Genomic DNA, 14561 nt, shown 5'->3' with positions numbered 1-14561 from the left:
GGAATTCTATCCACAGACCCCCAAAGAGATATAAGGCAGCTGAAGTATCAATACACAGAATTTGTTCAATCACCATTTGAAAAACACTTGTAAGGGAAAGAGAGGTTTTGGTCTAGTAGTGAAAAGTCAGTTTTACAGAAAAAGAATCCCTTGGTTTTTTCCCCTTCCCTTTCCACATGGTTTTACAAATAGCTCTTGTCAAAATAAATCAAGGAAGACAAGATATTCAAGAATATAAACTTCAGCTTTGGAGGTCAGCTGCATTGGGTGTTAAAAGCCTTTCATATATTTAAACATAATAGTACTGCATCAGGAAAACGAAACCTGATGCTTACTTGCTTTGGTAATAATGCCTCCCTCCCTCTTCCTGTCTTTGGGGACAGTGGTGGGGGTAAAACATCTTGAAACATTGGTTTCTCCTCAGCATGTCCATCCCAGCTCTCAAACATGCCTGGGATCAGTGACATGGCTGTCACAGATATTCCTGCTGGAACCTGCAGCTGCAGGGCAGGGCTCCAGGGCAGAATGCTGGAAATGAATGAGCTTTTCAGACACTCATCTCAAGATTCTTTTTTCCTCTGTACATTATCCAACTGGAGCTAAAGCTGAATTCCTCTTGTTAAGGTGAAAACCATTTAGGAGGCACAATCAAAGTCCAAAATCCAAGATGTTAAGGGTGAATCTCTTCTGTAGCCAGAAGGATACACATATGGGAGCATTTCCACGATGGATTATTTTGAGCTCTTCACTAAGTCTTTAAGCTAGCTGCTAACTGCACAGAGAGAAGCAAGAAAAGGTCATGTCATGCAGGCAGACCTCTTAGGTTTAGAATGTAGCAGCTGGTGGAAAGAAGCATGAGAAGGTTGTTGACAAAGGATTTAGGGGAAAAAAAGGTGTAAGAGCAACTCTATTCTGACTAGCATTATGGGGATGCTCAGATTCACTGGTCTTATGCTGTTGAATGAAGAAATGATGATGTGAACTTCTCTTTTCCTTCTTAAGTATTTTTGTTTGTTTTCCTAATGCCAGAATGGCATAGCTCTGCTAGGCTGGGTTGATTTTCTAGCCCTGGCACCTCTAGATCTGCTGAACACACCATTTGATGCAGACAGGAGCATTTCAGCTAGAGGCACAACGTCTCTGTTTTGGATATTGTATCAATGGATGTGCAGAAAGATGAGTTGTACTGGAGTAAGTGAAATAGTTTTAATTGTTGAAGATGAAACCAGTCTGATGGTGATCCTACTTTGGTAATCCAAGCTTCCAGTGGGAGCACTTCTATTCTTCCACTAAAATGGGAATGATGAGAGTGCTGTCTGCATGGTTGGGCTGGGCTGGACTGACAGCACAGGCACTGTCTCCTCCCTATGCCCACCTCCAGATCTTTTATTTTATCAAAACTTGTATTTCTATTTGTATTTAACAGCATTATGAGAACAATTGAAGATTCTGTATTGCTAAATGCCCCTTTTATAATCATTCTCAATTGCATTCACAGCTGGAATGCAGAAAATATTTTGCTAACCTATATATTGATCAAAATATATATAAAAACTTTCATCTGTTAAGAGCTCTACTGCTTGGAGCCTACACTGGCAGTCCATTTTAAAAAGACACTGTGTTGGTATCTTCTCTATAAATCCAAACTTTGGGCTGACACTTTTGACAGTGTCTCTGTAATTACAAATGTGTAAAACTGAACTTGCAACAGATAAATCTGAACACCCACTCCATCCCAGTGTCAGTCTATGGAAAAATGATTATTTTTGGAGAAGATAATTTGCCCTGTAGTTTAGGAGATTTAAGAGCAGATTGTTTTCCATTCTGAGAAGTGAAGAGCTTAAATATAATATGCATCACATTTCTTTTAGCTATTTAGGTGATATAAATCAATCTTAATTTATGCAGGACATAATCTATTGCACTGTACTTTTAAACTGAAAAAAATTAAAAATAGGTTTAACATTTTTGCTTTTAATGCAAGGAAATCACTCTGGGAGAAGGCCATCACACTGAGCATTTACTGAGGACAAAGACTTTTAATGGAAAATGCAGCTAAAATGGCAGAAGAGAGAGAAAACTATCAGACATTGATAGTTCTCTGGTGTTCAAGCCTAAGGGAATTAGACAAAAACTAGGCTGAGTGAAGGATTTGGAAACATCACCCAGAGAAGAATTCAGTGAAGAGTACCAGTGTCTGGGCACAGCATTTCAGTGTTTATACCCTGGAGCAAAGGTGTGCTCTAAACACACATTAAGTGACCAAAAATCTTCTCTTACTTCTTTTCCAGGTTCCTAATCCACCCATCAACAGGTATAATTTATACCCAGCCCTGGGCTGTACTAGATGCTGAAGTGAACTCAAAGTATAATTTCTATGTGAAAGCAGAGGACACAGATGGGAAATACAGCTTGGCTGAAGTGTTTATCACCGTGCTAGATGTCAATGACCACTCTCCAGAGTTCAATGAAAACATCCAGGAAAAGACGATGATCATTGGGTCGCCGGTGAAGATAGAGGTGAGGGATGGCACCGTGTGTCACAAAGCAGAGTGCTTTGGAAAAGCCCTGGCTCTGCTGTTTACTCTCAGGCGTCATGATGAGTGTCTGAAAGTTGCCTTTTCTTGCAGCTTTATTTTGCACATCCATTTGGATGTAACAAATGGATTAAAGTGTGGATTTATAGTATTTACTGACTGCTGAGAAGGAGAAATAAATTCTATAGGCAGAATATAAAGCCCTGTTACAGTATTTGAACGATCAGTTGGTGGAGGATCCTGGATTATACAGTGATCACAAGCAGTCCAAATAAGATAAGTGAATGAAAGTACAGGGTTTTGAACACTTAACCTTCCTGACACCCCTTTGTGTTCAACCACACATCTTAGTTCCTTCATTTTGAAGAACTATATTAAATAATCCAGTGTGGAACGTAAGGTGAAAAAATGCAGTAACAATTGCCAGGCAAAGGTGCAGAACATCCTATGTTACACACATTTAAATGCATATCATGAAGCCTGATGGCACAACACCTAATGTTAGTAGAATAAATACCACAGCACAAAAATTAAGGCAGCTATAGTTTATGGCATGGGGCTAATCCCATTGCTCTTTATCACTTCACATTTTGTCCCCCACACTGCGAGAAGCTCCCAGCTGAGGACCATTTGCATTCTACAGATAGTTTTCAGTTCAGTTTTTCCTCTTATTTTATTTCATCTCAAATAGAAATCACTTTAAAGAAAGGAGCCTGCTGTTTTTCACTAGAAAACATAGCCTAGTTCCAAGATGAAATGAAAGCAGCCCAGTCATGGCACCGATACTATCAGGAGGGTCAGAACCCTTTTGTCCTCAGGCAAGAATACAAACAATAACACCTGTGTTTTTTTACACTTCCCCTACCAGGCTATAGACCAAGATGCAGAAGAACCCAACAACATTGTGGATTATTCCATCATGCAAGCAGATCCAGCCAATGTGTTTGACATAGACCAAAGCACTGGGGAAATCAAGCTGAAATCCTATATCCGATCTCTGGACATCATCCACAACATCACAAACAATAAAGACTGCATATGGTCACTGGTGGTCCAGGCCAAAGACCGAGGCTCCCCATCCTTCAGTACCACTGCAGTTCTGAAGATTGATATCACAGAAGAGGTAAGCAAATGTTTTAGAAAAATCCTTGTGGGAGATGATCCCTGAAACGCACCAAAGGGTAGACATTGCTTGCTTAATTTCTGAGAGTTTCTTGGCAACTCTGTTTTGTACGGTGTTTCTATAGCCTTGTGGTGAAGTTGGATTCTACAGCCACAAATGTGAAAGCTATTTGATCAGAAATATTGCAAAGGTACAAAGGTAGGAGTATAATGTAATTGGGAGATGAGTTTTTGTTAGAGATTGTTAGATATGAATTAAGGTCTATAGACTTCTGAGAGTAAAGGTAAATCCCAACTGCTAAATTTCTGCTTTTTTTATTTTCATTCAGGAGAAGGGAAAAAAAAACTTCTTCCCTTACAAAAAGTGAGGGGAAAGCAGCTGGGGTTAGAGTGAAAAAAATTAGATAAATCAACCTAAGTGGCATAGGAAAAATGAGAAAAAATATTACAGGAATACTTTAAAGTACATAGAACCTTGGATGGGAGGTTAATAATTCCAGTATTATTAGCAAATGAAACAAGAAGACTCTAAGTGTCTTGCACACGTAGGTTGAGATTTTCCTTAGTCCAGCCTTTACATAGCTGAAGAACAAGCAGCGATTTATGGTGTGCAGCGCACGCTTGCACAATTCTTATTTATTGTAACTGCCTTGCCATGCCTTTAACTAGGTACCAGCAGGGAGGAAATGGGCTTTAAAGTAGATGAGAAACACATCATTAGCCTGACAGTCTCTGGACCACACACACAAACTGGGCAAAGATGCAAATCTCATCCTACTGACAGCAGCTGGCCTTCTCTTGGTTTGGTCACAATGCTCCCACTGCTCTTAGGTCTGTTATAATCTTTCTCTGTTTTCTCCATCTCCTCTTATTCCACTGATACTCCTTATGAGGCACATCCACATGATAGTTTTTGTACGCAGTTCAGAGCCTGCTGGACTGCCAGGGGATTTGGGTTTGCCCTACAGGGCAGTGCCTGGCACGGGGCTGCCTTTTGGGGCCAGCCAGCTCTGGGGGCGTGGGCTGGGCTTGCTGCTGCAAGGCTCTGCCATGTGGAGCTGGGGGACTCTGCATGTGGGATGTCAGTGGTAAGTCCAGATATTTAGCTGTTCTTCCAGATACAAAGGAAATGCACTGCTTAACACTTGGATTTCTCATGGAAATGAAGTTTTGGTGGGTTTTATACAACAAAAAAGAATTGCTGCCCACAGCCAAGAGTGAGAGTACTTGCCCTCCCTGCCTTGTTTCCAGGCTTCTCACAGGCTGCACATTTCAGGAGTGCATGGCACTGTCCTCAGGCATGTCCCTGCTGGTGGCCACCAGCCCTCTCTTTCCTCCTGGGTGAGCTGAAATCTCTCTGTCAGCGTGTGGGGCTGGTGGGTGTGAATGGAGGGAGGGTGCCCCACACCTCCCCTGCTGGGGAACAACATGTCTCTGAACCAGCTGATGAAGGACAACTGGAAGGAAAAAAAAAGTAGCTGATACTTTGGGATAAGGAGTTTCCTGAATTTCCTTCTCGTGCTTGAAGCAATAGCAGTACCTGATGAAAGATGGAATCTTGTATGAAGTCCCATGTCTGCTTCCTTTTCTCCCCTTCCAGGGGTACATATTTGGCATACAAAGTGAGGGAAAGCATCCTCGTAAAGTCTAGAGGGGAAGCAGAGAGCATGTGATGACATGGATTTCCTTGCACACACAGTTATTTTCCTTCTTCCCATGCTCTTCTTGATGCCAAGTCCCAACAGTGAGTCTGAAATAGCAACAGCATCTTCTTTCTTCAAATAGGTTCCTTCAGCAGGGTCTGGGCTACTACTCTAGTGTCACATCCTCCATAACCCTTTGTACATGTCTCTATTACTTCTTCCATTGCTTGTAATGATTTGGGTTGGTTGGGGTTGGGGATTTTTTATCCCATAGCATCCTATCTTTTTTGCAGAAACAGATTTCAGTTTGCAGGCACGTGAGATGCAGTGCAAGTGTACAAAACCCTTGGTCACTCCCTGTATCCCGGGGACAGCACAGTCACTGCTAACACTTTGTGAAGAAAACAATCTCTTGGTGTAGGCATATTGCATACACATACTCTTTCTCTGAGGCTGTTACAAATGTGCATTTCATCCCTCTGTGCTCCAGCTGTACAAAGGCTCTTATTTTGCTATTTGGTGGGCATTTATGTATTACTGATTTTGGGTAAGGAGGATATTTTTGAATGCATCCTCTAGAGGTTTCCTGCAGTGTTAATCACAGTAAGTAATTAAACAGGCATATTTTCTGATTAACATTTACCATTGCAATTAGCACAAGTCTGTGCCCTTTGAGATGGATGCCTTGTGGCTAAGTTCAGCAGTATTGCACATCAAAAGGACCTTCTTGTCTTGGAATAATACAGTGCTAAAAGAATCCAAAGGCCTTTCAATATAACTGAGTGTGATTTTATGGAAATTGGTATTGAGGGACATCTGTTAATATCCTATCCTTTCACAATAAATAAAAAATATCCTTTCACAGAATAAAAAACATATGCTGGAAAAGCCAGTCTTTTTCCATCCATATGTCTCACTTAGAAATCTATTTCTGCTGGCTGATATTTTCAGAGAAGGCTGATTCCTTCTCCTGTTCCTGAAGGTTGGCCTGATGGGGGCATCCCTCGGCCTCTTGATGACTCCACTGAGGTTCTGCAAATGCAGAGGGGGCGTTTATTTACACCTCCTCACGGACTGAGGCTTAAGACCATATTTAGACAGCATAATCTGTAATTCTTAATAGCTTTGGCCACTCATTTAGACTTCTAAATATAGCTGGTGAGTCTCAGTTTTAGATTGTCCTAACTGAAAGGTTCAGCAAAAATCTTTGAAGTAACATGGAGGTCTTGTCCTCTCTCATACTAAGAGCAACCATGGGAGCTGTAGTTGATGGCACTGAACAGCCCTTGCCACATTTGCAGAGCAGTTAGCCTCTTCTTTCCACAGTTTCATGGACTTCAGTAAAATATTGGTTTGATTTGAGAAGTCTTGCCTCATGCTGGTATTTGTATTGCAAAGTGATGCAAACACAGCCTTCATACACAGTGATAGCACTGAGCTTTGGGATAAGCACTGCAGGGCCAGCTGGTGTTCTACCCTGGATCAGGAGTCACTTCTGAAGCATCTCCTGATCATCCCCACGTACTGTGGGATGGCCTGTGCCTCATAGCTCCAAGCACAAAAGGTGGACTTCTTTCAAAATGTGTTTTGGGAGCACATCTAGTGTGCCTGGGCACCAACAGGAAGTCCCTCCCTGCAAGCAAGCTAGAACTAGTGGGGAAGTGGGCTCCTCAGAACCAGCTGGTTCATTGCACTGATTGTATAGATCCACTTGCTCAAGTCGACACAGCCTGAATTGTCTGTAACACAATCATTGAACCAAACATTTAAGATCGAGTCCAACTGTTAATCCAGCACTTCCAAGTCCATCACAAAAACATATCCCTTAAGTGCCACATCTACAAATAATCTGCAATAACTTGGGATCTTAACAGGTTCGCCTACTTAGACTCCTAAATATAGCCTGTGAGCCTTAGCTGCTCTTGTGGTTGAAGAGCTCAACCACATTCCTTGTGGGTTCAGCTTCTGGATACTTGGCCCACGTGCTCTGCTCACTGCAACCCATACATTAGGAAAGGCTCTTGAGAAGCTGCCACAGCAAAAAAAACCCAGCAGAGCATTATTTTCTGTGAGCAGTGGTATTTTAACTTCCTTGATGACTACTAAGAAAGAGAGGGTTTCTTCCAGGTTCTGGCCCACAGAGATATGACAGCTTTCATTCAGTCATGTATCTGCTTTTATTTTATGTGTACCAGAATAACCGGTACCCTTCAAAATGCAGCATGCCTTTGAGGAAACACAACAGCTTCAGCAATTGCAAAGTGACACTATTTGATGAGCTGGCTACATGGCACTGCTGGTAATTGACACAAGGACTTGATGTTTTAAATGTGCACTTTCTATACATCTCTCTGCAGTCTGGCTAAGATTATGACATTCCTGGCCTGTATTGCAAGTTATTCCTCCTATTTATCCTGCCAGTGTCATGCCCATGACAAACAGAAACTCTCCCACTCTGTGCTGATAGAATGCCTGATGTTTTTATGCAGAACTGTTGTTGTCCAGGGCTAATTCCAGGCAAAGCTTTGTATAGTAAAGGTCAAGTAACTAGAATAGGGGCTGAACCAGCTAGCTGTTAATGGGTTTAGTTTTGGTATTAATAATCTCTTCATCACTGGAAGCTCTGAACAGATGCCAGACTTTCTGAGACCAGAGGATTCAATGAAGCCAAATGTCAAAACTCTCCATGCAATTTTTATCTGTTGTTACCTCCGCAGCAGTAGTACATGGGCAATGTGTACTTCTGTCTAATTTCATTTATTCAAGGTTTTCAAATACCTAGTCAAATACTCTTCAGCTATCAGTGCCTTCCTATAAGACAGATCTTGACAAAACTCGTAATAGGTGGACTCAGGTCACATACTACTTAGCAGAGTTTATCTGACACTTAATTCATCTGACTTTCACATGAAGCTAAGTAAGCCAGGATAGAATTTCTAGCATCTTATGGAATTTAAGTACAAAAAAGTCCATGTAATGCAGAACAGCAAAGCTGATGTGAGTCTAAGCTCCATCAAAGTCATGGGCTGCTTTGCTTTTGGTTTCTAGTTCAGGTCCATTCCTAATTAAATACTGGAAGAACTCTCTGCACAACAAAATAATGAAAATTTGTCCCTACCTGCCCAGTGACACAGTCTGTGAGTTTCACTAGCATTTCTTTGCCCCTTTCTTGTTGGCAGTGGGACACATTCAGGGTAGGAGAAGCACGGGCTTGATAACGTGTTTGAGGTAGGTTGTGAAAACACAGAAATTAATACAAGGAGGTATTTATTAGCTAATTTACATGCCCGAAGTTTATGGATGTGACATTAATGACAAGAGGAACTCTGAAGCACACTCTGGGATACTCTTAGTCATCTTCCCCCACAGACTGGGGAGGGCAAAGAAATGGGCATCCTAGATTCGAGTCACACAGGGAAATCCATCTGATCTACAAGTCAGAGGTTCAAGTCCAAGCTACTCACAAGGTTCTCCTTATACACACTGCCTTTGATACCTATTTTAGCACATGGTGACTACTGCTCCAGCAGGGTCCTTTTCTCCCCATTGACCAAAAGCTGGGAGCTTAGACCTCTAACTAAAACGCAGATCACTAGACATGCAAAGTTTGGGTGAGGATTCCCTCAAGGAGTCAAAGACAGGGGACTGGGGTACAGTGGGCAGCCCTGTCTTTCTGCAGCCACACATGACTTTGGTTACTCTCAGTAACCAAACCTGCATGTGAATGTGCCATTTCTGAAGGATCTCCTAGCCTTGCCTAGCACTACTGTCTGTTCAGGTACCACCTATATTCACGATGAACTTCTCTTGGAAATGCAGTCCAGGGATGGACTACTGTGCCTTGAATAAGGGTGATCCATGTGCCATGCCTCTACCCGTTATTCCCCCATCAGCCAGGTGTTTATATGTGCTTCCTAACTTCTTTTGCTGTTTCTGGATTCAGTTCAACATCATTGCAACTGCCTCCTCTCCTGTGCCTAGTTCAACACTTAGCTCCTTTTATTTTTTAGGCTCTCTATCCTGTACACATTTCAGCCTAGTTCCCCAGCTGTATTTATAATAGATACTGGCCTCTTTCAAATATAACCATGTGAGGGTTGACCATTTCTCTTATTTTTGATATTTCCAGATCAAGTCCAGGGTAAAATCCTATATTTTAGGCCTCAAGAAGCGTCCATGGACAATATATGGAATATGCATGAGTGGCGTCCTTTCCACCATTTCTGTTACAATGGTGATCTCCACCATCATGTACTGGAAAAGTGTGAAAAGATCCAAGCTCCACCCACAGGGCAAAATCCGCAAAATTATACGGGGACCTCCAAGACGCACAGTGTGCTAAGCTGGAAAGTGAACTGGCCATTCATTTGTCCTTAATATGCCATATGTAGCTTATCTCATTGCTGATTTCTTTTCTTTCTATAAACAAAGCTCTTTAGCTCCACTTATCTCCCCTACCTCAAAGAGTTTTGTTATGTCTGTAAAAGAGTACTGGAAAACAGAATGCAGCACATATCTGCTAACTACTCATTTGTATACTGACATTTTATAAGCAGAAGTTTTCTCCTAATCCTTTTCAATGCCATGCTCAGTAATTGAGCCAATTATTTTCTTGCTCCATTCTTGCAAGTTAAACACTATTGTGACATGCAGGAATATGCCCTAATTTGGTGGCAATATTTCTGTAAGCTTTTGTGTTCAAGTCATCTACCTCACAGTACTATAATGTTTACCCAGTCTCCAGTCCCATCTAAATTCTCCACCCCTGAACTGGACTGGCTGTGTGACTCTCATTGGTTTTTTTTAGAGACAACTTCCATCAATCAGCTCTACTTGTAACATATTTTGGACAAATGAAACTTCTGGGTCACTGTCTGTCCCATAGAGTAAGTCATGTGTTTTCTTTGTACTCCTTTACAGACTCTTCACAAAGGGCCTATGGCCAACTTTTTGATGCAAACTAAAGATAACCCCATGAAAGCCTTAGGAGTGCTAGCTGGTGTCATGGGCATAATGGTGCTGATAACTATCATGATCTCTACTGCCATGTTCTGGCGCAACAAGCGGTCCAACAGAGTCATGCCGGTGAGAAGGATCATAAAAAAGAGACAGATGCCGCCATCCCGGACAATCAGGATGGAGTGGCTGAAGTTCAAGAGGCCCAGCAATGCTGCAGAGAAGTTTGTCGTGGAGGAGGACGTCAAGAGCCTACACAATGAGAACAGCAACAACAACGTCCAGGTTCTCCCTGTGCCACCGGCAGCCCCCCTGCCCCCACCACCCCCTGCCCTGGCTCCCCAGGGCGATGCCCCAGGGTGGCGGGTGCCAACCGTGTCTGGCTCCCTCACTCCCAAGCACATAATCAAGCCACCGAAGAAGAAAGGTCACAGCAGCACCCACAACGCCCTCGTGTCAGAGCTCAAATTGAGGTTCGAGAAGAGGAACGCAGCTTTTGGGGAGCCCCACATCTAGGTGCTCTCAGCAGCCCCCAGAGACTGCAGACTGTGGCTGGGCATGGATGTTTTTATGTGCTGTCTCTTCCCTGTGTCTGTCAGGACCCTGTGAACCAGAGCAGCTTCTCGCTGTGATAGTCACCCCTCACCTTCTGCAAGTACCACGTGCTACAGAGTCACCCCCCCGCAGAAGTGCTCCGTGTCCAGTCGCGACTGCGGTTCCTGCGGCCGTGTCCCATGGGCCCTCCCTGCAGCTGTGTCTGACCACGGTGCTGAGTGCACCAGCCACAGTCTCCCCAGGTGAACAGGGACTCAGTCTGCCCCTGGTTTGGAGGTCTCTACCCAGAGCTTGGGTTTTCAAACAAGATGCTCGGCAACCAAGGCCCTGGTGGATGCTTCTTCTGACCTGGTCTGACAGGTGGGTTTGAGATGTCTGAAAATCCATCACTTCAAATCCCAGACCCATTTTTGAAGAGGTTAGCCTGGCTGTGGCAGCAGTACTGAGTAGAGGTGCAGGTCTCCTACAGCAATGACACTGCCCTGTCCCCAGAGCACAAAGTGCTTTGCAACAGCTGGCGGAGCGATGTGCTCATGGCCTGAGTACCTTCATTCCTGAAAGGTAAGCGGGCAGGCTTGGAGAAATTCTTCGTTTTCCTGCAGCTTACGCTGGGTTTTGCCAGAGCACATTGACATGATGCTGTGCTTTGCTTCTGCCCTGGACTTGCCTGCTGAGGAGGGACAGGAGGGGCACCTCAGCCTTCCCTGGACCAGCAGGGGCAAGATTTGAGCACAGAAGTTCAATAGCAGCGCCCACTCAGCACTGTGTCCTTCTGACACCGCGCCCCAAAAGAGTGGGAGCCCAGCACGACAAGGACATGAATAGAAACACAGGGAAGACAAGGTAAAACTGAGAGGTAAATTATAAGTGGAAGACAGAGACAAGTGCTGGAAAGTTGCATATGTTGGTCAGGCAAGTGTCTGGAAAGACTGTGTGGTGTTGTACACTGCTAGCAGAAGGTGTCAAGGAATATATTTCATCACCTCTCCTGGCTTGTTGCATGGACTGGTGTGTGCAAAAGGAGGCTTCCATAAAATATTCAGGTTTTTCTAATCAGTATTTTTGAGTGAATTGAACAACAGTTAATGGGAGGGGACTTGCAGGGCAGCTGACAAGTTTTATTTTCCTGTTATGTCACAGTAAAAAGGCACCCAGAGTAGAGCACTTTTTTCATTGGATATACCCCACAGACCCCCCCTCAGATTTGTTTCTGAGGAGATTTTTTTCAGCTGGGCCTGGGTCTTTTCCATCCCCTGGGGAGAAGGCAGCATCAACTGAGCTGGCTGAGGAGCAGCACCCTGCACCCTGTCTCTGAGACCCAGCCCTGCAGAGAAGCTGTGCTGTCATGGTACCAGGAACATCAAGGTGGGGAGCAAACCTGACAGGACACACTGTGTTAATTCAAGGGATTCATGAGAGTTCTCCAGCTGTCATTTCAGTTGAATCAGCAGACCTGGCCCTCAGGATCTCCTCTCACTCCAGTAGCTGAAATAATTCCCTTTTTTGCACCAGGACTTCATCAGTTTAGGGAATAGCTGGTTGAATATAAAATTACCCACTCACAAGGAAAATCTTGTATTTTTTAACTTCAGGTCATTCTGCCTAGAAGCCATTGTGCTTGTGGCTCATGCCACCCATGAGCTGAGCCAGCAGCTGTAGCTAAGAGGTGCAGGAGAGTCCCAGCTGGGGGCCATGGCAAGAGCGCTGCTCCCAGAGCCTGTCCTGTCACATCTCTCCTTTTCTCTACTGTTTTCTTGCTTATCCCTCCTCCTGGGGCACTGTGATGTGAGGCCCAGGTTCTCACCTGTCCACTCACCTCGTCCTTGTCCCCTGGCCATAAGGTGGCCGGAGGGAGGGGATGTGCAGCCCCTGAACCTACTCCTGCTGCCCTGTGCAAGAACCTGCCTCCTGCTGGCTGAGTGTCCACAGGTTCTGCAATGCTCCCTGAAGTTCGTGATTTATTCCCCATACCACTGTCTTCCCAGTGTTGTGTTATTACCAGTATTCAGTGTTCATTCTCTAATGTGGAAAGCCTATAAAGACCATTCAATTAAGTCAGATTTAACAGGAATTACAGGCTTATAGTCTTAGAGATTATATTTAAGAGGCAATAAAGATGTCTTATTACCATGTTGTGAGATTCTTTCCCAGTTACTCTGTATTTCAACTTCAAAGAGTTTTTTTAATAAATAAATTTTTTAAAAATCTGCAAAAGGTGCTTCTGTGCTTAGTGTGCTTCTGTTGGCAACAATGCCTTGTCATCACCTGTTACGTGACCAGACAGCCATAGGCCACATTTTAGGATGACCAAATGGACCCTTCTGCAGGCTGCAAGTAAGGAGGGGGGCTGTGTGGTTTTTGGACAACACCAGGCTGGAAGGAGAGGAGGTGAGAAGCAGGGTGTCATTGGCACAGGCCATGGGCAGGATCACAGAGAGCCCCTGGCCAAGCTGCTGTGGTACTACAGCCCACTGCAGCATGGCCTGGGGGGCAGGGAAGCTGTAGGTTCAGTCTGATGCTAGTGTCCAGTGTCTGCCACTTGTTATGAACTTCTTCCACGAGGTCAGGGATGTTTTGTCTTTCCCTGGCTGTTTCCTCACTGTGATTCAGCAGCTCTCTCCAGTCTCTATAGTATGCTGTTGTCCCTCCCTGCTGACTGTGGTGGAAGAAGGCCGTCGTTACTGACAGTGCTTTGTTATTTACTACCCCCCACCCACACTGGTCTTCAACCAGCATCACCTCATGCAGGTCTGTATCTCTGTATTAGCTGTGTCTGTGGAGGCTTTCCCAGGACAAGGTTTTCCTGCTTGGCCAGCTGCTTCTGCCCTTTCCTCACCACTTCAAACCCCTGTGATTTGTACTGAAGCTGCCTGGCCTCCTCCATGCCTGCAGCCAAACCCTGGAGCTCCTTGGAATCCAGGTTTCTTTGCAATATGTAACTGTAAAAGGCCAGAGATGAAGCAGAGGACCTCTGTGTATTCTGAAAACCTGTTGTGTTTATTGCTTTGACACTAAAAGACTGACGAGACTAGGAAGTCCTGTGAAATATTAACAGCAAGAGTCAGCAGTGACAAACAGAGCTGTGTTCAAAAGCTGTGCAGTACGGTACAGCAGAAGGAGGTACTGAAGGAGGAATAATAGGGCTTGAGGAGAGACTGCATGGAATATACACACCAAAAAACAAAATACAATTAGAAAGCCAAGCTACCACAGCATGAAGCTCACAACAGATGGGGTGTCTACTCTAGATTTTTCTTTTTGAGACGAACTATAACACATATAACAAGGGCTGTGGGTCTATGGGTCACATGCTTTGGTTGTGCTGGAAAGCATGAGGTCAAAAAAAGAAAAAAAATAAGTCACATGTCCTCAGACCCCTGAGAATCACAGCACTGAGCTGCTCCACAAGCGGGAGGCAGTCACTTTTACATGCATCTTTGGGCTTTTTTGCCTCTAGCATAAAGAGGCAAGCTTTGGTTTCAAACCAGCAGGATAGGCAGGCACCTGTCTGCATTTAGGGAATGTGCCTGGCTTGCATCTTCAGATCCCAACCCCCTGCTCCACTGTATTCTCTACCCCTGTCCATTTGTCCCACCGGCCTGGTTCAAGCACTTGCACTTTTCCTGTTTGTGGTACAACCAAAGCTGTGAATCTCTTAGGGCTGCGTAAACCTTAAGGAGTAAGAAAAAATAAAAGCAAAACAAACAAAAAACCCCACCCCCGAAACCAACACCTCTGGTCAAAATAA

General features: G+C 44.2%; 1 protein-coding gene across 1 annotated transcript in view; it reads left to right on the top strand.

Moving 5' to 3' along the window:
• Nucleotides 1-13017, top strand: part of CDHR1 (cadherin related family member 1) — a 45175-nt gene extending 32158 nt beyond the window's left edge. The window contains exons 15-17 of the mRNA XM_014878019.2: nucleotides 2292-2520; nucleotides 3406-3660; nucleotides 10223-13017. Coding sequence (XP_014733505.2) covers nucleotides 2292-2520; nucleotides 3406-3660; nucleotides 10223-10774 — 1036 coding nt within the window. The 3' untranslated portion in view covers nucleotides 10775-13017. The remainder of the gene's footprint in view (nucleotides 1-2291; nucleotides 2521-3405; nucleotides 3661-10222) is intronic.
• The last annotated feature ends 1544 nt before the right edge of the window (nucleotides 13018-14561 follow it).

The sequence above is a fragment of the Sturnus vulgaris genome, chromosome 8 (assembly GCF_052056855.1).
Source record: "Sturnus vulgaris isolate bStuVul1 chromosome 8, bStuVul1.hap1, whole genome shotgun sequence".
Lineage (NCBI taxonomy): Eukaryota > Metazoa > Chordata > Aves > Passeriformes > Sturnidae > Sturnus > Sturnus vulgaris.
Note: the sequence above shows the minus strand (reverse complement) of the source record. Positions and strands in the feature narration are given on the sequence as shown.